Genomic DNA, 25048 nt, shown 5'->3' on the forward strand with positions numbered 1-25048 from the left:
AAAAGATGACTTAATTCTGTTATAAACAGGTTATCTGGGTGACAAGTTTTGGGTTGACTTCTCCAACCGATTGTGGAGACTTCTCCAACCACTCTGGGCGACTTCTCCAGATACGTTGGGTCGAGTTCGTCCAGGGCGAGTTTCCCGCTCGACGTACTTGGGACATAATGAGAAAATCATCTTTAAAAACAAATTTAAATGTCACATTTAACGTTGGGGCGAGTTGGAATTATCTTTATTATAATTCAAAGATGGAGATACAGAAAAGTCCAGGATTTTGTTGAGATCTTTGACATTTTCTCATCATTACGGTTATCATACAGCACTCAATTTTTAGAGTATTTACCTTCGCATGCATATTAGTGAGCTAGTGCGACATTAAAGAAAAAATTTCAATATTCGGGGACCGACGCTACAGGGTCATTTGAGTCGCTATACAGCTGATTTCAAAAGGTATTGTTTGCAGTTTTGGATTGAAACATGTGAGCCGCACCTGGGCAGATGATATAATGGCGCCGTTGAAGAAAACCGGGAATAGGAATATTTGTTTGATTCTACTTGCATTAAGTCTTATCATTGTAGCTCTGCTTGCGGTTGTCATCTATTTAGCGACCAGAGAGAGCGCGTGTAAAGGTCTGTGGTGATTTTGATCACAATTTCTTTATCTTGTATGAGGTAATTGAGGAAACGAAAATTAGTAATCTTTGTTTAATATACAAGTCTTTATTACACGTCACAGATCTTATGCGTGCTACGTATATTAGATACATTACCAACACAATAGACCAGACCTTCGGTTCTGCTGTAAATAATCCGATAGCGCAGAATATGGAACCTGCCCTAAATTATGAATAAAATTCATAATTTAAAAGATCTATCTACATTTTTCGTAAGGTAAATGCTTCGTAAGGTGTTAATTCAAAGTTGTAATAAAAAGGCATTTTTAAACACCCAAAATTTAAGAATTCTGTGCCGGTTTACAGTAGGCATAAACATTTATATAACATACCTAAAAACTGCATTGTTCCGGCTTGTAGTTGTCTAAATGTTGCCTATACGGACACCGTTTTACTTAGTCCTACAGTGTAAGACGCCTCCCTTGTCTTTTTTAGGTCGCCGAATGAAACCTAAGAGATAAAAAAAAAAAAAAATATCCGGGTAGGCATCGTACATTGTAGGACTAAGTTTATTCTGATTGTCCACTAACCATCCCAACTATTACGGGACCAACTCGGTAGAAACCAAAATTCCGGAACAAAAAATAAATAAAAATAATACCGGAACAAAAATAGATAAATAATCGAAAATACTCACTATTTTATTGTTTTCAGACGTATATATTAATTATATTTAATCGCAAAGTAGTTTGGAGTGATGTTTTTTTTTATATTATATATTTTGATTTATCGAAACAAGTATATGTTCACAATAAAACTTCCCACAGGGACGTGAGATTTTGTTTTCAATAAAAATAGAATTTTATGTACTGAGCTGTTTATAGAGCATTAGTTTATAAATGAAAGTGGGTAAATTATCCCAGCAACAGTTCCAAGCAAGTTGTCCTTTTTAGTGACATTGCAAAGTAAACATATGCCATGAATTTGCTTAAGCAACAGCCTGTACACACAAGTTTTGTAGTTTTGTTTTCTGTATGTATCAAATGAAATAGTCACAAGATTCATCTAAATAATCGTTGTTTTCAGCATCAACTACTATCAACATTTTAAGTATTCAGTATATTCTTGTGTTTTGTTAGCTTATTATTTCTTTCTTCATTTTTTTTCTCCAGAAGATTGATACTGGAAATTTATTGTTTGCATCAAATACAATACTGTATATTTAACAGACTATTTCTTTGTATTTTGTAATAAACATCTTGCCTGATGCTTTTATATTACATAAAGCAGATGAGACAAAATAAAAAAAACATTTTATTTTCAATCTTTTTATAGATCAACTGGTCTTGTACCTGAATTATAATTTACCAGAGGAAAGGAACAAAAGTCAGTTAAAGTGATTGTTTTATTAATGAACCACTTTTTCTTCCTCTTCTTTTTGCAAGAATGTGATGGGTTCCTATGGAACATACTTTTCCATCTGGGGCCCAGAGTGGCTGAGTGGTCTAAAGTGCTATCCGTTACGGATCACTGCCATCTCACCTCTGTCTGCGTGGGTTGGCGTCTCGGATTCAGCCAATGTGGGTATGTGAGAAAGCTTGCCATTAGCTTCTCATGGGTCGGTGGTTCTTTCCGGGGTTTTGCCGGGTTCTTCCTCCACCATTAATATTGGCCACCATGTATAGCCTATCGTGTGCTGAAAAATGGCGTTAAACCCTACAACAACAACTTTTCTATCTATCTCTCTTTATTCTTTATAAGTGGCATATGGAGATAGATAAATCGATATGATATGACGAATATCAGTTTTCAGCAACTTTGGATAAGAAAAATAAAAAAATTTATAGGCACTGTCTGAACAATGCCTTTCAAAACAACAATTTATTCATCAGGCGACACTCACACTAACGATATAAATATACTTGCATGTGAGATAATGCTGAATAGCAGTAAATTTAAATCAAAGGTAAACAACATGAGAATACAATATTTAAAAAATGCAGGGCTAATTGGTACAAGCGAATAACAGTAATTGGTTAATTGTATTAAATGTAATTGATTTAACAGAATGTTTGTGCGGTGTATCTTGTTAAAATAATTTTCCAAAATAAAGTAAAACAGATGAAACATCAACAAACAAGTGGTGTAGAATTGTCCATGGAAGCAAGCACTTTTTATCCTTTTTTGTCTTTTTTATCATTTTTTGCAAATGAAGTAATGATTGCTGTTAAGAAAATTTCATCTGTAAAATAAACAGGTTACTCAGATCAAAAGAGAAACTTAACTTCTTGCAGGCTCTTTTTATGTGCTGTATTCACTTGATGTCTGCACCAGGTAACATATTTAAACTTTGAATTACAGTAATCAAATCTTATTTTTAAGACACTAATGACCTAGTAGCTTTTATTTTGTATTCCTTCATATTTCATCATTTTCTATGTTGTATGTATAATTCTTGAATATTCATTGGTGTTGTTTTGCTTGTCTTAAATTTTGACATGCAGAGCAATAAAGTATGAATCTGATTATTTTAAAAGAATGTGTTTTTAGTCATACACAGAAAATGAGCAGTGTGGTTAAACCATTTATGAGCACCATTGCAAACAATCAAAATATACCAACTGATACTGTCTGACTACTTGCCGCTACTTGCCAGAACTTTATTTACACAGATATCCTGCTAACAAAAGTTCAATGTTTATAATAAACATATTTTAATATTTATAGTATAATATAATTTAGGTACAAATACTTTGAAATACTTAGATTTATTGCCTTCTAAATAATCATACCCCTTCCATCAAAATGTCCATCCCAAAAAAAGAAAATGAAAAACAAAGTAACATAACCATTCAGTATAAATTTATTTGAAATTGATTAAACTAAAAGTAAAGCAAGTTAAAGAAGTAAGTAGGATTTGCATTTTAACCTATGTTCTGGGATTATCTATTTTTGTTCTGTCATTTCATTTGTTCCAGCTTATTCCAATTTGTTCTGTTAAATAGTCTGACCCCCCTCTCTAATATTTGAAGCTCTTCAATGCATAAAAAGCGGGGCCCCAAGTGGCCAGGTGGTCTAAAGCGCTCTCCTTTACGGATCACTGCCATCTCACCTCTGTCTGCTTGGGTTCGAGTCTCAGATTCGGCCAATGTGGGGATGTGAGAAAGCCTGCCTGTAGCTTCTCGTGGGTCAGGTGTTCTTTCCGGAGGTTTTCCCGGGTTCTTCCACCACCATTAATACTGGCTGCCACGTATAGCCTATCATGTGCTGAAAAATGGTGTTAAACCCTACAGCAACAACAACAACAACAACAACAGCATAAAAAGCAATATTCTTTGTCATGGCAGGTGAAGTGTCTATTTTTTAGCATAAATGTTGCATTTTTAGTCAAAAGATACTCATCGGCAGGGAGGTCTTACAAAAGGCTTTGTGTTTTTTTGGCAGTATGTAAAGATAAAGTATATATTACTCTTTATTTAAACTTCAAAGCACAGAAATTGACCTTTTCTCAACAGAAGTCCGAAGTGGACCGTGTACAAAAGAGTTAACCATTTCACTAACCAAGTTTATATAATATTGTGAGAACACATCCAATTTAAACCATCTCCCAAACTTTATATTAGATCCTGATTTAAATTCTTTCAAAAATTAAAGACATAATTTGCATGTAGTCTCTTGCTCATAATTGAAATCATTGACACTGGATCTTGATGATAATAAATAAAACAGGTTGAAAACTATGGCCTCAGGAGTGGCAGCAAGCAAGATAGCAAGCTTGGCCAGTTGCCATCTTATCATCTTATTAATATGTGTGGAGTCTGCTTACTTTAGAAATTGCTCAAACTCATGATGATATAATGCAATATTCCTGTTGTGACAAAAATTTTGGTTTCCATTGTCAGATCTTAAGTTTTGGAGGTACATAGCTTTTGCAAGTTGTCAAGCTTTCAGATTTCAGAGGTCAGGAAATCATGCATGTTGTCTGCAATCGCATAATGCCTGGTAGTATGATAATGGGGATCAAGACTGTCTTACCAATTTGGGGTTTCCAGGCCAAACTCCCTTCTATATTCTGCATGACTTTTTCGACACAGAGGATTTTCACACATGTGCATCTGTGATTGTAGCCCACATGTATTGACAAAGAATCTTGACATGGGTTGGGATTTGTAGTGCTGTGAGCTTGCAGGCAGACCAATATACACAGGCAACACATAAGTGATTAACTATTAAAGAATTGCAGATGGATATTATATAATGTCATTAGAAAGACCACAGTTTGACGCATATAACATAATGAAAGAATTTACATCTACGGCTAATGCGAGAATTACATTACCAGGCCAATGGTGTGTTTCTTATGGTACAAAAAAGATTAAATCACTATCTAGCTTGAATGTGTCATATTGATTTGTTAAAGAGACTCCAAAAATGCTACATAATTTTTCCAAAGCGTATCTCGGCCAACTAGATAAATTAACCTGGCTGATGATTGAATTGGAGCGAGCACAATGAAAACTTCGAGAAGAGTACAACAGAATGCCAGAAAAGTCATTGTATGATATTTTACAAGAAATCTTATAAGTTACTGACATTAACTGAGTCATCATTATAAGACAGTGAAACATCCAGCATCAACAGCGAAACATCCAGTGAAGACATCAAAGGTATTGAAGCATCTATCAAAGACAGTGAAGATCATCACAGTTAAAGAAATGTCTTTGGCATTAATATGACATCCACACTCGACTACCTGCCAAGCAGCTGGCCTGATGTGACAAGTTTGCCAATGATATATCCAAGCATAAAATTAAGAAAGCATATAAGTGGAGCTAGACGTTTGACATTGGTTACAAATGTAGAAACAAGGGCAATTTAGTTGATGTTAAATTTCATAACAGATTACGAGTCATTTTTGTTCATCCCAGTATGGAGGAAATTGTATCCATACTATAACATCGTTGTGATTGGGAAGATGAACCTGTTTATCTCCCAGAGCCTGATGTGAGGTTAAAAATTACCATATCAGATGGGTATCTCATGAATTTTGTCGGTAAATTAGTACTCTGGGTTATGGAGTAATATACATTTACCATGGTATGTAAAGCAGAAAATAAGACAAAGGCTATAAAAGCAAATGAATGAAACAATGCATATATATATATATATTTATTTTGTGTGCTTGCCTTTTGTCAGTGATGGAGGATTGTGGATTGATTTTGTATACCTGACTTTAGTTTTGATTATTAGTGGTAAAAAGATGCTTGCTTGAAGAATTTTAATTCACTGATTAGTGGAATTGTTCCTGGAAATGATTAGTTTTCCAGAACATTCTGTTGTGTTGTTGGTCCAGAGAACAGTGTATAAATAGAGGATTGGTAAACAATTATTCATTCTTGTTTTAAGTTCATATATAATTTGAGAGGAATTATTATTTAAATTATTTGTTCGAATTACAAAGTGCTCATTCACATTTTAGACTAAAACACTATTTTAGGAATATTGAGATTTCATTCAAAGACATTTTGGATATAGCATTGTGGTATATTAAGATATTCAAGACTATCAGAATTCATTTGAAGCATCTCATACTTTTCTACTTGTGATTTGACATTTAAGATATTTTGGGGGATTTAATTGCAATACTGAAGTGTTTCTTTAATTTTTACTTGTGTGTTTGAGAAGGGAGTTTGCTGATTTTACTGAACTTACTGGTTTTACTTCCTTCTGTTACACAGTTTAAGACCTAGATTAAAACAATATATAAGGAATTGCATTGGCTTCAATGATCACATGGATGTAGGTATACAAAACCATGAGAATGATCATAATAGCAACCATAGATACTTCTTTGGAGTGGGCCTAGAGTATCCATTGCAAAACACCCATAATGATTATCCACTGGCCACAAAAGTGCTGTCAGTGCTCCTCAAGTGTCTAGCCCCATATATCATTGTGAAATGGGGGATTATGCTGGACACAAGCATACAGAATGCGTTAAGCTTATACCGAACCTGCAAGAAACTAATTATAAAAGCCACATGTACAATATACAGTTGCATCTGTAATTGGGGATGGATGTGCTGCTAGTCCAATGAGTATTACAGTTCGCTAGGTTATCTGGATGGCACCATGTAAATAAATAGATCTGTGCACAGTCACAAGAAACAAGTTTTAGAAATAATCTTTTAAACTCGTGATCCATCCTGTGTTTGGGGAAACCATGGAGAACCAGTGGAAGACAATCCACATTGATCTTGTTCAGGACAGTGAATAAGACAAACTCAACAGGTTGTTTGCAGGCTTGGCCTTTGAGTCGAGGAAGCTTTCTGATTGCGAACTCATTGCCTGCACAGTAAAAATAGTCAAAACTGAAGCTAATGAAATCGAGCTGTGTTGGTGTCGCAGTGCTGGACTTTTCAAAGCTTCTGATGTACAAGTTATACTATTAATTAATCAAGTCACAGTTTGGTGACCACACTAAAATACTGTACACAGATACAGACTGGTTATAAACATGACATCTATGCAGACCTGGGCTCCTGTATTGCTGGTAAACTAGTCTGACGCCAGTGAGTACCCAGAGGACTATCCGCTCTTTACCAGTGCCAGTAAGAGAGTCATAAGAGAGGAAATTATAAGACAAGTACACGTCCAAGCCCAGTGAGCAATATGTGGGACTGTGCCACAAAATGTACTCAGTTCTGGTAGGAACTGGTGGCTCTAAAAACAACAAAGAGGCAATAGGAATCCAAAACATGGTTTTGCACAAGGATCTCCAGTACAACATATATGTGGAGTGCTTATGCGAGTGGCACTGCTATCAATGCCAACAATGCCATTCCCGGTCAGTAAAATAATCAATGAAGCTGCTGTACAACACATAACCAATTTGGTTATTGCAAATGCAGCAATATGAAGTGGATTATGGTTGTGGACTGACCCTGGATGTGAGTGCCATCTCACAAAAAGGTATTAGACGGAATTGATAATATATAAGTGATGGCAAAAATCAAAAAAGTACATGATGCCTCATTTGACATAGACATGTTGGTGATGAATTAATTCAACCTGTTTTATTTTCAAATAATATAATAATATATGACATAGTTAATGTTGGACTTAAATGAAAACAGGCTTTAAAAATTAAGCGCAGTAAGAAATGATTACAGGCTCACATTGAGGCTTTGAATCCAACAAAGTTAGCTGCAAATATCCCCGTGTGGATATCATGAACACAACTTAATAAATTACATTCAGCCAACAAAAGAACACTTCATTGACATTAAAGTTCTCATAGGTGACATGAATGCAAAAGACCTGTGGAATATTTCCATGTTTCCCTGAAATTCAAGCATTGTTGGCTGCTGCAGCTCCCAAATTTGCAAATGCAGCTGCAGGATGGGTCATACAGGATGGGCCATACAGGATGGGCCATACAAAATGTATCCAGAATGGTTTGAAAAGGGCAGTTGGTTCCTGTATAGCATCTCATAGACAAATAAAGATGGAAAAGGTCTTTGACTGTCCAGTCGGGACCAAAGGTTGCCAATTGGGAGCAGTCTTCTCTTAATGGTCTTGCCGTTGACAGCCATGGGAGCAAAACCTTTTGTGTTCATTCACCAGTTTTGATTTACTCACAATGACAAAGTCAGTCCAACATTTCTGAGGTGTCATGTGATGGATGCTAGCTGATTCGGACAAGGCCAGGTTGACCATGTGAAATATTAAAAGAAAAACAATGAGACCCACGTACATGATTTGTTCCGCATGTATAGTAATATCATGTAAACGGCTGATATTCAGCTCATAAATTTACATACAAGTTTAATAGCACATTGATAGTGGAAATCAGAACAAAATAGAAATTAGCTATGGTATTTAGATTTTTTAAAGTAAAATAACCACCATATTTTGTGTTTCAATAAAGAAAATATAATGTTAACTTTTCATAAATCAGGCTAGTATCAGCACTATAAAACACTATTGCATATAAATTGACCCAATGTATTTTTTGATTTCTCATGCAAACTGTGTCTTCTTTGGATTATATTTACAACTACACAAATTGTACAGAGTTATTGATGAGTACAATGATAGTATAACATACTTCACTGTTATCATTAGATTTTTATCTACTGTTATCTTTGAATTATTATCATTTAAGTGAAATCTTGAACCAGTAGACCAACTTATTATCATTTTAGCCTTTAAAATGTTTGAAAATATTTCAGTCAAAGTACATATTAAATCCATTAAATAATGATTTCTGAACATAATTTTTGTACATTAATACAATTGTAATATTGCATGTAAAATATAATAACACTACTATATAACCAATGATTGCAGTGTTATTGCAAGTCAGCATCATATTTTCTATTCTAGAATGGTATTAAATTCAGTAAATTGGCAAATGGAATTAAAAGCACTTTTGTTATAGTGGCATTGATCAAAAGGGGTTTTGCCAATTCATGGTTAGATAATCCCACTATTAGTGCTTACATTTTAATTAATCAGTGATGCAATGATCAAACAAACTAATAAAAAAAACGGTGATAATTTAACTTTAGATGGCATCGGAGGGTAAACTTGGGGAAATGCGAACATAAACAAGGAAATGCCCGATATGATTGATGACACTGTGGAAGTCCTGTGCTGAGAAACGGACCTCCATCAGTCAGCTACTGAGGTTACATGACAGCATTTATGGACCATGCTAGTTTCTCCATTGCTATATTACATAAATAAAAATATTTTAAATAATAATATTATATTTTGTTATCTTTGCTCTTGTACAGTATCGAATTTCAATAATAATATGCATACAGTTCAATAATACATTATAAATTCAACTAATGAAAATCACTTACTGTGCTTATTGTCTTTGTATATAGATTTAATATGTATAAACGAATAGTCCACATAATATATTTTTGAAAAAGGCATTAAAATTCCCAGACCAATATATTTTTTGTATATCTAAACATCACATCTTAAAGATGCACAAGTCATACTTGCTTATCGTAACTGGAAGTAATGTTGGGTGGGATCAAATGGTAATGACGATAAATAATCAACAGCATCTTTATTTTGATGCCGCCAATATCATGTATCAAGAACACATACAGTTTTGCTCCAGAATATTTCACATATACAATATCAATATGATTAGTCACTGTAGATTAAATTAAATTTGAAGGACTCGAGTGTGTATCCAAAATGTGTATTTGACTGTTTTTGTTGATCTGTTTAAAATTTGTCATCACATATATATGATGGATTCTGAATGCAGTGATGATGTGGAATTTTCCAGTGAAGTGTTTGATAACATTGGATGTTTATAACATCGATGGTAATTTTGTTCCACTTGTCAATGAATATCTGCTACCAGACCCTCGTGTTATCTGTGTGATGGTAAGACAGAAATGTGCTCGTATGACCACCTGCCTCGTATGCCACTATCAACTCAAGACCAGCTTGTACTCATCTCACCAGAACACCAGGCAAAAAGATAGGTCATGAAAAAAGGCTTTTCACAACGATGAAGTGAAATTTACTGCTGAATCCAATCCATTTACATTCCAATTGTTATTCAACAAGGACACACTTGTCTGCATAAAAGTTCCTGGACAAAAAATGATTGTTTGAAGCACAAAGTAAAGGCGAAATCAGTATGGTTTTATATGAATGTGGTGCCAGGCCCCAAGTACCCACAGTCACCAGAGACTTAAATATCTGCCAAATGATATTTTTTTTATTGTATGGCATTATTCCAGTAAAGAGAAATTCTTGGTTGGAAGTACATGTGCATGCTGCAGCTGATAAAGACCAGCTTGCCATGCAGTTAATCTCCACAATGACAATAAGAACTGTGATGGAACCTCAAAGTTATACGAGAAAATAGTCAAAGCAGAACATGACTTATGGAATGATATCTCGAAGAAAACCATTTTACTTGCAAAATATAAATGCATGCATGTGGTTGAAGATGCTATTTTTGGTCTCACCACCATGAGCACCACTGGCCTTGGTCACTACAGAACTATCATCAGCACATGTCAGATTTGCTGTAGGATCTATATTATTAGTAAATGGTGTCACTGGCGATCCTGGCAAAGGACTCAATTATGGCTCCATTCACAAAAAGGTGTCTATTCAGAATCTTTTGTAGCAGCACAAAATAATCTCAGCACAGTTATTAAACTTTGCTCTGTGGCTATTGAAAATAAAACAGCATTGTGGAGTTCAAGAACATCTTGGTCAAAATGGAAAACTGCTGATGTCTCTTGTTATGAGTTTATGTTCATAAAATAAGTAACAGAAAAGAGTGAAGACAAGAAGATTTGTAAAATTTAACAAATAATTTATTTCCCTAGAATTCAAAGTGAAATACGAGAAAAAAGAACTTTTGGTTTTACGAATTAAATCCAAATTGTAGTTCAAGAATAAAAACATAAGTCCTATGAATGAAAAGTTCTGAGTGAATCTCAGATCAAATCATGATGAAATTCAAGACGGAAGGTGATGACGTCTGTAAAACTCAGCATTGTACTGATGTGTCAACAATCTCTTGTGAATCAGAGAAAATATTGTTCCAGCTTTTAATTCCACATAAATTCCAATGAATATCTTTGTCCAAGAATTTTGTTAGAGCACTTTTGTATTTCCAGGGAAAACAATTACTTGAATTCAATAATTTGAATAAAAATAAAATTAAGCCCAAACTGGTCACAACACAATACAATGTAATATGTCAGATGTTAAAGCAATACTGACTAGCTATTATCAATACACCTGTTATACAACTAAGACATAAAACAGATTCCCAGATGAGGGGAAAAGTTCATACTTCTGGAAAAAATAGAAGTTTGTTTACCAATAGACTCATGATTGATATCACATAGTCCAGGTATGACCTTGACTCAACTTAATGATTCTTACTCTGAGAAAGATCTTAAAATAAAAAATTAAAAGTTGTTTACCAAAATTGTCACTGATTTTGGAACAAGGTCAGCAACTAGATACAATGTTTCTTTGTTATTTGTTTGCATCAAAAATGTATTTAAAATATTCTGGACAATGTCAAAACCAATGTTTCATTACAATTGCATGTAATGGAATACATTTTTAAAAACACTAACAGACAAACAATTAAATTAAATATACATAACACTCTGCATACATATACAGAACCAGAGTGCTAGCAACCCAGAACAGATAACTGAATTATGGGCAGTATAAATTGAGTATATGATTGCCAGTGTGTATCAATCTGCGAGTTTACATTGCTGCCGCTGTCCAATCCATGGCAAGCTATCACATGGAATACACAGAAAGAGGCACACATGTGTGCATAAATCCTCACTGGGGAAAATGTGGGAAAAACTGATAAATGGTAAGACAGTCTCTTACTCCCATTATTATAATACATGTCTACATGGAAAAAAAATCAGTTTTGAAAAAGACTGGAACTTGTGAAATTTGAAACCCATATTCCAAGTATTAGCCTAGTCATACTAGTTTTCTTATATAATAAACAATACATCTTGTGAGACACAAACACAGAGAGAGAGACACACACACACACACAAAAACATAATATGGACCCTTTTTGCCAAGAAAGTTCATCATGTCATCTTTTATCGTTGATAGAGCCTGATGATTCTGAAGGTATGTCTATTACCAAGGAGAAGTTTGGCAACACGGATGATGGGGAAGCTGTCTACAGGTGAATAAGCATCTACAGCTACAAATTAAATCTGTGTTTAAATTAATTTAATCAAGGTTCTTACTCTCTCTAGTAGGAAACTGTCAGAATCTTATATAGCTTAAACATTACAGCATGTACTTGCTTATAAGGCGAGCCCAACTGCAGACTACACAAATGCAGTTTTGCCATAGCATAATGTGCCAGCAGATCTGGGTCTGTGCAGTTTGTTATGAGTAATCTGTATAACAAACAGCATTGATCCTGATCTGCAGGTCCATATTGCAATGGCAGATCAGGATCTTTTGTCATTTGCAGTTTGACTATTTTTATAAGTGAGTACATTTGGTACATTGTTTTAAACTTTTAGAAGGTTGCATAGGAAGATTGTGTATTTTAACACATGTACATATAGTGTCCACATCACTATGGCAGATCAGGATCTTTTGTCATTTGCAGTTTGACTATTTTTATAAGTGAGTACATTTGGTACATTGTTTTAAACTTTTAGAAGGTTGCATAGGAAGATTGTGTATTTTAACACATGTACATATAGTGTCCACATCACTATGGCAGATCAGGATCTTTTGTCATTTGCAGTTTGACTATTTTTATAAGTGATTACATTTGGTACATTGTTTTAAACTTTTAGAAGGTTGCATTGGAAGATTGTGTATTTTAATACATGTACATATAGTGTCCACATGACTATGGCAGATCAGGATCTTTTGTCATTTGCAGTTTGACTATTTTTATAAGTGAGTACATTTGGTACATTGTTTTAAACTTTTAGAAGGTTGCATTGGAAGATTGTGTATTTTAATACATGTACATATAGTGTCCACATGACTATGGCAGATCAGGATCTTTTGTCATTTGCAGTTTGACTATTTTTATAAGTGAGTACATTTGGTACATTGTTTTAAACTTTTAGAAGGTTGCATTGGAAGATTGTGTATTTTAATACATGTACATATAGTGTCCATTTTCACTTTGTAAAACATTTTGAGTAGTTTTGTGCATGAATCATCCATTACTTTGAATTTGCACGCCATTTTATAGTGTTTGTAAGAGAACTTCATTACTTTGAATTTACACGCCATTTTATAGTGTTTGTAAGAGAACTTCATTACTTTGAAGTTACATGCCATTTTATAGTGTTTGTAAGAGAACTTGTAAATAAATATATTATATATTATTAAGGCTGTTTTGTGCCTTAATTTAACACTTCCTACCATATGTACTCACTTATAAGTCAAGTGCAACTGCAAACAACAAAAATCCAGACCTGTCATAGCATAGTGCACATGCATATCAGGGTCTGTGTTGTTTGTTGCTGATTACTTCTAACTGCACAGACCCAGATCTGCTGGCACATTAAAAGCTAGTATATACCGCAATTGAAGTCATCATCCTGTTGTATATTTTACTGTTTCCATATTTTTCTCATTAATTTGAATATTGATGAAGAGAAATACTAAAAGTAATCACTTGTCAGTGTTGAGAACATGAGATCATACGTAAGTATGTAATGTCAACAATTGGTCATTTTAAAGTTCATAACTTTTACTACTCAAACAAATAATCAGTTTCTTGAAATTTGTATAATTGTAAACTAATTGTATAGTTTATATATACCCTGAATGAAAACAGCATTGTTTCAGTTACATGTCTCAATGTTTCAGGTTTACGCTTAAAAACAAGAAGAACATGGTGGTCCGAATTCTAAATTACGGTGGCATCATCACCAACTTATTCACTCCTGACAAAAATGGCAAGCTTTCTGATATTACTCTTGGCTTTGATGACTTTGAAGGTAGGTCAACTTTCATTTTCATGTGGACAATAAATTACTAAAATGCACCTAAATGACACACAGCTCTCTCAGAACTGTTTAAAAAAAATCTTAACTAAAGTTTATTCTTAATGATTTAAACACACACACACATACACACACATAAAAATAAATACTTGATAATTTTCTTTGAATGAGAGAAATCACATTTTGGGGAATTTTGTCAGCAAAAATTCCATCAAGAGTTCAAAAATCTATCACCATTAAATTCCACCTTCATCAAAAACTTTTTCAATGTAGGTTTTACTGTTATTTAAAAATTTTGGCAAATAATATTCACATAAAACAAAGATGACTTACAGAATCAAATATTCTTCTAAGTATGTGTAGAATAAGCATATTTAATATTGTACAACATTTGAAATTGGCTCTTACTTTAGGCTCAGCATCTTTACTAGTCCTTGATTTGTCAAGTATTGCTTTCTCAAGCCATATAATTGTAACGGTGAATCGGATGGATGATCTAGAGAGTGAGTGTACATTCATAACTTAAATAAATATGATTTCTGAAATTAAGTTAAATAAATTCAATTTTCAGCATATAAAACCAGAAATGACCCATATTTTGGTGGATTAATTGGTCGGTATGCCAACAGGATTGCCAGGGGTAAATTCACGCTTGATGGGGTGAATTACACACTTGCTATCAACAATCCACCAAATGCTTTACATGGTGGTCTCAAAGGCTTCGACAAGGTATAGAAACAATTTCTTTGTCAATTCATTTTCAAGAAAACTTGACTATAATAAATATCGTAATTATGTTTTGTCCAAAATAATAAATTTAAATGTCATTGTAGTTTTCTATAAACTATATTTATAAAAGTTGTTTGGTTGGTCAGATTAAATGAAGATAAAGTTGTTATTTGTTTCCTTTCACTTTTTTTCAGAAAAGATTTTTAATTGGCAATAAATATAGAGAAGAAGAAATGCAAGTTTTGAAAAATGGAATTTAATCACAGAATTTATTAAAATTTGAACTAAAAATTATTTAAATAGTCTTATTTTCCATAGAGTTGTAGTTACTTGCTTGTGCTTTGCTCACACATCTCATACATGCATTTCTATCTCCTACGTATTCCTGTAATAATGGCAACTTTTCCTTAGAAGCATAGTTGTAATAGTGTTAAATAATTGCAACAATTAAAAATATTTTCATGTAAACATTGTGATACTCATTCAATCAAGTGAAACCACCATTAGTAACAGAGTATGTTTAAATGCATAATAATTTTCCTTTTTTAATAGTAAAAGTCACAAACAGGTCATGTAGGCATTCAACAGTGACTATTTCAGTAATGGGTGTCATTTTTTAGAATTTGATTCTACATATCTTCAAGTGGCAAATATTCACTTCATTTGGATCCTTATACATCCACATTCCTTTGGAAAGTTGTTATTTATACCCCAAGAAGTGCATATGGCAGAATCAATGTTAACCTACATAGACATTTTTTGACGAAATGAAACTAAAGGTACGATCCAGTACAATCTGGATTGAATGTCACTTGCTATGATGTCACAACGAAAGCTACGCATATTGATAAACAGATCAGTACTACTCTATATTGTGATTATTCCACTCGAAGTGCCCTTTTCTTGACACATGTTTAGCACATAGCCACCATTGTGAAAGACCACAGAGATCGATAATTTTCATCTGGAAGTTTCTTGATGACAGTTAAGATGCAGAGTATTCAATAATCAGGATTGAATAGACTTTGAGTTAAAGAAAATTTTGTGTTAAATTTTAAAAGAACAATTTATATTTAATCTAAAATGATTAAATGTGCATACATGACCCATGTGACATGTACTATATTCTGTTTTAATTGATCAAGTTTATATTGTTTTAATCGATGAAGAATATATAGGGAGTCTTCCTGATAAAAAGAAAAAGTTCCAGTCAGCAATTCTGTGAGGGGAAACAAGAATGAAATGTACACACTCTATTTATCACTCGCAAGCACTTCAACCAGAGACTGTCCACTTGATAATTGTTAGCATAAATGTTATCTTGTAACCTTGCACTTCAATTCCACATCATTATAATTTTTCTCACAAGCTTTATTCCCCTGACCACAAAAACAATGAACAACCCTTTGCTTTCATACACCATTGAAATATACCAGCATATGGTAGTAAACATGTAAATTCTATTGATTTGGGGTTGCAACACTTCAAAATATGAACACTTGCATTCACACAGTAGATATGAACAGAAAGAATGTCAGTATTAATGACCTTAATTTTCTTGCTTGTAGAGAATATGGGTGGATGACATTGTGGAAAACCGTTTGATCTTGACATACACGAGTCAGGATGGTGAAGAAGGGTACCCTGGGAAGGTGACTGTGACCGTGACCTATGAATTGACCTCTGACAACCGACTTATCATTGACTACACTGCCAATACCACCAAGCCAACTGTCATCAACCTCACCAACCATGCCTACTTTAACCTTGGTGGTCAGGTAACAGCTAAATTACTTGCTAGATCTATTGCATGACTTCTGACATCAAAATCAAGCAAAGCTTTGTTTTTCACCTCTTCACATCACAGCCACTACCTACAAGGTTTGAGTTAATGCCTTGAATGTATGTGGAGCAATTAAATTATTAACAATTTGTTTGCTGAAAGATATATGTACCTGAAAATCGTATTTAAGGTTAAAAAAAATTATGCCAAAAACCATGCAACCATAAATCTGAATGCTTTTTAAAACATTATGTGTAGCTTAAACATCTCTGGTAAAATTTATTTCAACCGAATTCATGAAATTTTCAGTTAAAATCAATGAAAAGTTAAATTGTCCAACAGAATAACTGCATTCCTTGACTACGGCTCAGTTAGCTGTCATATGTGACCTTATTCTAGAATGCTCCAGCCAGTCACTAATGAACCAGTATGTTGACTGCACAGTCATTTCAAGTAAAAATGATATCATATGCAGTAAACTGTCTCAAATTGTGATAAAAATAATCTAACAGCTACTGATTTCCTTCTTATTATTTGTAAATGAAGAAAGATGCACAAAATGGGGATCTACCAGTTGTACTGCGTCAAATGGGGAAAAAGTTTATGGCTTGACCATAAAGTTTATTCTCATTTTTTACAGGGATATTACAAGCAATCAAATCAGTTCTTATGAACATGGAAAAATATTGAACTATATCATTTGGAGATTCATCAGGGGAACTCTCACCCTCTCTCTCTCTCTCTCTCTCTCTCTCTTGAAAGACAGACAGAAAATGAGATGTTGAAAAATAAATTGTCTTCTTGAAGAGGGTACTAAAATGTGAACTGCAAATAAGTGTCTTTGAGAGCTTTGCTTTATAGATTTGTGAGAGAGAAAAATGAGTTGCAAATGTTAACTAGACAATGGTGAAATATTATGTTAGGTTATAATTGATTACAGCTAAAGAGTTCAGAATCCCCCCGAGTCATTTCAAATAATTGAATTTTATTATTGAAAATTTATTGTCTATAATTTTTGCTAAAAATAGGGATCTAATGTATTTCTTTTATCCATATGGCATGTAAAAAACACAGATAGCAATTTGAGTTTGAATGAATAGTATTCTTCAATAATTGTCATCTGTTTTCTTTTTTCATTTATCTCAATCTATCGTTGACCATATTGACTATAGGTGTTCTGTTAGTCATTTAATTCATTCAATTTCTACAGGGATACTGTCCATTTAATAACCTGCCACTTTCCTGCACAATAAATTCCACATAGGTTCTTTGTTCTAATGAAAAACGATACAATATAATGTAGAATAATAATGAACAGGGATTTTTCAGGTATAGATGATTAAATAAAACTAAATATAAAGGTTTGGTTGAAATGTAATAATTACTCATAATTTTGTCCTATGCTTTTTGTGAACTGTGTTGCTGTGTGAATTGTACATTTTTAGCTCTTATTGCGATTGTCGTCTGTCTGTTAGCAGTTGTGTCTTATAACCACCTGCTTCAAAATACTCAGAGGAAAGTCATGAAACTTTGCTTAGAGTTTTATTATGAGGTCTTCTTCTTGTTGTTGTTGTTGTTGTTGTTGTAGGGTTTAACGCCATTTTTCAGCACATGATAGGCTATACATGGCAGCCAGTATTAATGGTGGAGGAAGAACCTGGGAAAACCCCAGAAAGAACCACAAACCACGAGAAGCAACTGGCAAGCTTTCTCACATACCCACATTGGCTGAATCCGAGACGTGAACCCACGCAGACAGATGTGAGATGGCAGTGATCCGTAACGGTGAGCGCTTTAGACCACTCGGCCACTCGGGGCCTATCATGAGGTCTAGTAAGCCCTTAATGAACATTGTGCTCAGTGGACTTCAGTTATTGCCTCCATGCCATCTTGAAAATATTGTCACTATTCATTCTGAACCAGAGCGGATGATCATCTCACGTAAGGTTTGTACTAGAATATTATATTATATGTACATGGTTCTGAATACAATGTAGCCACCATAACGGCCATCACAAAATCTTGTTATCACTACTCATCTAAACAGAGATGGTTATATCATATCAAGACGGGGTTTTCATTTCAAGACTTTTTATGATATCTAGTTAATCTCCAATAAAAATAGTACATATCAGAGCTCCAACATGGTCACTGTTCAGCCATCTTGATAATATTGTTGCTACTTAGGAAAGGGTGGTTTTATTTTCATGGGGATTTTGGCTGAAACACAATTGCTGTATCTTGCTGGTTCAGTTGGAAAATGGATGACCTAACAAAATGGTCACCAAGGTCATCTTGAAAAACATGTTTTTCCTTCAGAGCAGATGGTTGCATTGATATGGGATTTCCACTGAAAGAGTTTTTACTTTGTCCACAGTTAAGACACTGATGACCTGACTGCACAGAATCATTGCCACTGTTGCCATCTTGAAAATTCTTTTTACTGCTTCTGCAGATCAGTCATATTGACATGATGTTTGCACTGAAATATTGCAATATGGTTGCCATGATGCCAATATGACTTTAGAAAATGGACAAAAACAATTGTTATCATGAAAATCGAATTAAAGCTGCCTTTCCTGAGTAAATGGTTATATTGATATTGGTTTTATAAACACCTTTTGCAATAGGTACATGTAATTAGTATTGTATTTTTAAAAAATTATCTAGATATCTTAGGGTTCAACATTTTTGGCAGTATCACGTTACCTTCATCAATGACTTCTTTTGATCACATGACTTAAGGAACAGATCTGTAGTACATGAACATTGTAGCAACATGGGACAATCTGTCATTCACAATCAGACCAAGATTATTGCATCTTAGGACACCACTTAGAAAAGGAAGGTGAAAAAAGGAATGGAAATACAACAGCAGAGGTCAACACTAAACAGGGAAAAGAGGCTTGAATTACCATCCAACTACACCAGTCTCCTCATATCATGTGACCATTATAAGTCACATGATCAGCAGCTGTGGCCGATGAAGGCAGTTTGATATTGCTGAAAATGTTGAACTCTAATATATTTAGGATATTTATACTCAGAGGAAGGAAAAAATCTAATAATCAAGTATAATCAGAGTTCTTTTTTATATCAGAGTCAGTTTGCAGATGTATATGAAAAACACATTGATTAATGCCACTTCAGTAAAAAAAAAATATTGTGTTGTTTTTAATTTTTTAAAATTAATTATGAATTTATCCAAACTTAGTATTTGGGTATCTTTTGATGGCATCTATATATTTATATATCTTGATGGTATCAGGACAGGTTGGATGATATTCTAACCATTCTACCAGGTTCAAGGTCAAAAGTCACAAAGAATTTTCTACTGAACTTATTTTGTTAACATGCTGATTTGAACATAGAAGAAAATATTTTGACTCCCAAATTTGCTATGTTGGAGTTTCTAAGAGTATCTTAGTTTCAATGCTCAGTTGTTCAAAAGAATCGAAGAGCAGATAAAGAAGACTTAACATGAATTCCTGGAAATTATTTCTGGCAAAGTGAGTTATGTCTCTTATTGGGACTCTTGTTCTGTCCAGTAAACCAATGAGATAGATGACAATCTCTCACTTTAACCTACAATGGCAACTTAAATGATCGGACTAGATGTTTGTTCTGACTTTTATATAAAATAATCAGCCTGTAAATCAACATTTTGGTGCCAGGTTCCATACCATCTTCACAGTAAATAACAGATTTTTTTTCATTGCTTCCTCCTTTCTTTTTATGGAGGCAGAAAATATGTATAAGCAGAGCAGCAGATTTTAACCTCCAATTTAAGCTTAGTTAGGCTGGTCAATGCAAGCTTAGTTAGGCTGGTCAATGCAAGCTTAGTTAGGCTGGTCAATGCAAGCTTAGTTAGGCTGGTCAATGTAAGCTTAGTTAGGCTGGTCAATGCAAGCTTAGTTAGGCTGGTCAATGCAAGCTTAGTTAGGCTGGTCAATACAAGCTTAGTTAGGCTGGTCAATGTAAGCTTAGTTAGGCTGATCAATACAAGCTTAGTTAGGCTGGTCAATGCAAGCTTAGTTAGGCTGGTCAATGTAAGCTTAGTTAGGCTGGTCAATGCAAGCTGAATTAGGCTGGTCAGTGCAAGCTGAATTAGGCTGGTCAATGCCAGCAGGGTTCTTATGGGTGACTTTACTTTGTCTGAATGTTTCATCTGATACTTATATATGTAACAATGTACAAATATAGCAATTTCCTTCAAACTAGATTATTGTTATGGACCAGATTTTTTCACCCAAGTTTGCATTTCCTGGACACTGAAAGCATTTGGCCAAAACATTTTTTGTTTCTCTTCAGGAGACAGGAAGTATTGCTGACCATGTTGTAAGGTTTGAGGCAGATCATTACTTGCCTGTGGACAATACATCCATCCCGACAGGTTGTAAACATTAGGAAGTCTCTCTTTCTTTCTCTCTCTCTCAGGTTTTTCTTTTCTTCATAAATGTATTTTAATACTGAAATGATGACCTTTATGTGCCTAGTTCAGGTTCTTCTTCACTCTGGATTTAGATTTTGACAACTATTTTTGGCTAACATGGAATAGTCTTGTATACTCTAAATAAAAAAAATTGTAACAAAAAAAAAAAGAAAATGCACTGTTGTTATCACTTTTGTAGGATTTATCGCTCCTGTACATGGCACTCCTTTTGACCTGACCAATGAAACCAGACTAGGAGATCGTCTGCCACAAGTCACGGGCGGGATAGGATTTGATCACAACTTCTGTTTGGGCAAACCTAACTGGATGAAGCATGGTGCCTGGTAAGTTGTTTATATATATGTACATACAGACATAAATGCACACAAATAGATACATATATACTATCCTACTTGTGGCTTTTTTCAGGTCCCAGATATTGATAACAGTAGTAAAGATGGATATAAAGTCAAGGCAATAACTTTTGTGATCACACAGCTAATTAAGAAACTAACTTATATCCAATATATACAATAAGAGCAAATAATTATCAAATGATCGATGTTGTCTAGTACAAATTACATGAATCTGTTTTGTATTTCTTTTCACTTTAATTTGTAACCCTTAACAAAAAAGGTGCAGAAAATTAATACAAAATAAGAAAGATTTCATTTTATTGAAATTATAAGGCATTGCATCCTAATCTTTGTATGGAAATATCTTCATAATATAAAAACAGGAAATAATACCAACATTGTAATTACTCTTATTACTGTTGTTAATATCTAAATCTAAAGTTTTGATGCCTTTTCAAGACTTATCTTGCCACAGGGTTCTTCATCCAGAATCAGGTCGTACATTGAATTTCTACACTACCGAACCAGGTGTTCAGTTCTACACATCGTATTACCTTAATAATGTGGCAGGCAAAGGAGGTGTTGTCTACCACCAGTATGGAGGATTTTGTCTTGAGGCACAACACTACCCAGATAGTCCCAATCAGGTTTGTTGCACCTTTGAACTGGATTAATAAAAGTGGGATGACATCATTATATTCACCCATCTACTTCAGGCCTTGTACCCTATTTAAAATCATTAAGACAGGCTTTGTACCCTATTTAAAATCATTAAGACAGGCCTTGTACCCTATTTAAAATCATTAAGACAGGCTTTGTACCCTATTTAAAATCATTAAGACAGGCCTTGTACCCTATTTTAAATCATTAAGACAGGCCTTGTACCCTATTTAAAATCATTAAGACAGGCTTTGTACCCTATTTAAAATCATTAAGACAGGCTTTGTACCCTATTCAAAATCATTAAGACAGACCTTGTACCTTATTTAAAATCATTAAGACAGGCTTTGTACCCTATTCAAAGTCATTAAGACAGGCCTTGTACCCTATTTAAAATCATTAAGACAGGCCTTGTACCCTATTTAAAATCATCAAAACAGGCTTTATACCCTATTTAAAATCATTAAGACAGGCTTTGTACCCTATTCAAAATCATTAAGACAGGCCTTGTACCCTATTTAAAATCATTAAGACAGGCTTTGTACCCTATTCAAAATCATTAAGACAGGCCTTGTACCCTATTTAAAATCATTAAGACAGGCCTTGTACCCTATTTAAAATCATTAAGACAGGCCTTGTACCCTATTCAAAATCATTAAGACAGGCCTTGTACCCTATTTAAAATCATTAAGACAGGCCTTGTACCCTATTCAAAATCATTAAGACAGGCCTTGTACCCTATCTAAAATCATTAAGACATGCTGTTAACACTCTTACAGTCAGTTGATTATTGTCTCAGATTATTGGAGAAAAAGCCTTTCTGCAAGTTTCTCGCAGATTTAAACTTGAGAAAGATTTTATATTCACATGAGATTGACATTAGTTAGTGTTTACAATTATTTTCAGGATCATACCCTGTATTTAAAAAAAAAAACAAGATAATACAGCTGCCAGCTTTGTTTCTCTTCTGTAGAATCATATCAGCAAATAATTCTTCCTTGCCATGTTGTTTCCATGCTATTTCCATGCTTGTCTCTGTTAAATCCAATGAGTATGCTTCGCTTGGATATTTTATGCCATGCACTAAACAAATTCATCAGCTGTATTTGCCAGATGCCACAGTGAAAATGATACATCATCTCAGACAAGAGAAAGGGGAACACAAGTTACAAAAGCAATATTGTATAACATGTTGCAAACCAGTCATACAGTTTGCATTAAACAAATATTTATATTTGACTTATAAAAAACTGGATGTAACTGAAAATGAAATTAAATAAACAAAACCCAAAATATTTCACACAATGAAGTGCACAAGCTAAGAATGCTCACAGGTTGCATTGTGCAATGTTAGTCAATTTGATATGATGCAATAACTCAGTCACCTGTACTCATCTTACATTTGCCTGTTTTATATTTAAGCAATAGTTGCTTATAAAGAGGGCATGTTTGTGGGTATGGACTGCACTTGATACAGGGCCTGGACTAGTGGGTTGATATGGCCTAAACCAAAGGCAAAAGCCATATCAACCCAATGGGCCTCATCCTGTCCTGAGGGCATTCCATGCTCACAGATAGTTTACTGTTGATTAGTAGCTTTCCTAATTATTGCATTGGAGGATCTCTTTGTTCATTCACTCTCTACATCCCCTGCCAATTTACTTGCGTGATGTGCCATCATCCACTAAAATGGGCTGGACATAATCTCCAAAATTAGAATAATGGTATGCATGCTACCATTTTATCAACTTTCAACCAGTAGGATGGTGATTAACATTTGCGATATGCATTAATAAAAGATTAGGTCCTATCTTAATTCTTGAGCATAGAAAAACCGTACTATTCCAAGACACATTAATGTGCATATGCAATGTTTGATCTGATTGGAATTCACACTTTCAGAGATGCTGCAAGGTTGCAGGAATCGTGCAAAATATGTATGAATTTGCATCATCCATCTACCCCCAACAAAGATGTAGTGATGCTAAATGTTTCTTTTGGATGAAACTTGGTGTTTCATTTGTGCAGTAGATTTTGCAACTTGTGTGAATTATAATTGCTATAACCAAACTAGAAGAAAATATTGATAATTATGTTTCTAACTTTTTTGTTCTCCAATTATGTATCTTTACATGGAGAGAATGCGATTTCTAGTAACTGAGCACATTGAAAGTTTTTCTACTTATGAAGTGGTTTTGTAAACCTTCATTTATAATTGTTTTCTTGTCTTTTCTTTTCAGCCTAATTTTCCAACGACAGTCCTCCGACCAGGAGAGACATATAAGCAGACGACAGTCTACCATTTTGGTGTCCAGTGATAATGCTTGAAATTCAATTCTTTTGAAAACTATCCCTAATATATGGAAAAGAAACTTCTCTGCCACTGTGTATGCAATACACTGTATTATGCTTGCTGAGTTGGAAGCAAATAATTAAAAAGTGGTAAATATTATTTTTCTTCATGTTGTTTATGAAGATGATGCTTTATGGAACATGTGCTTCCTGCTTTTACTTTTTAAAATTGTGTCAGGTCAGTTCGTTGGACATTCTGAGTGTCTTGGCTTTTTGTCAAATGAGCTTTTTAAAACAGTCTTGAAAAAGATGAATGTTAGTGTTAGGCAATGCGACGATTAACTTTTGATGGATTTGACATGACTGTAATCATAAATGAAAAATCACTTGTAGTTTGAGAAATATCAGTGCATAATAAAAGAGTGTTTTATCCCATATTTTTTGATTTATACAGATTCTTACCATAAATGTGTTCACTTTTTTCCAGTTCATTTTTGGAGGAAATTATTATGACTGAGTAGAGTGTTATTGATTTTGATGAATATGAACTGAATGTAATCTAGGAGAATTAGTAATCCTAGGGTATAATAAATAAGTGTTGCATTCTATTTTATTGTCTTGTAAAGACATTCTTATTGTAAAGATTC

General features: G+C 34.0%; 1 protein-coding gene across 3 annotated transcripts; it reads left to right on the top strand.

The window, feature by feature from the left end:
• The first annotated feature begins 325 nt into the window (after positions 1-325).
• Positions 326-24838, top strand: LOC149808380 (galactose mutarotase-like). Of its 3 annotated transcripts, none has more exons than XM_089976448.1 (9): positions 326-453; positions 12273-12348; positions 14013-14143; positions 14721-14878; positions 16447-16656; positions 20973-21054; positions 21293-21437; positions 21925-22096; positions 24350-24838. In XM_089976448.1, the coding sequence occupies exons 2-9, from the start codon at positions 12293-12295 to the stop codon at positions 24425-24427; spliced, it is 1032 nt and encodes a 343-aa protein (XP_089832574.1). In that variant the 5' UTR covers positions 326-453; positions 12273-12292; the 3' UTR covers positions 24428-24838. The 3 variants fall into 3 exon arrangements, with proteins under 3 accessions (XP_089832574.1, XP_089832564.1, XP_089832578.1); XM_089976438.1 differs by having other exon boundaries at positions 351-633; XM_089976452.1 differs by lacking the exon at positions 326-453 and adding an exon at positions 822-894.
• The last annotated feature ends 210 nt before the right edge of the window (positions 24839-25048 follow it).

The sequence above is a fragment of the Sinohyriopsis cumingii genome, chromosome 1, assembly GCF_028554795.1.
Source record: "Sinohyriopsis cumingii isolate HCF-2022 chromosome 1, ASM2855479v2, whole genome shotgun sequence".
In the NCBI taxonomy this organism is placed as follows: domain Eukaryota; kingdom Metazoa; phylum Mollusca; class Bivalvia; order Unionida; family Unionidae; genus Sinohyriopsis; species Sinohyriopsis cumingii.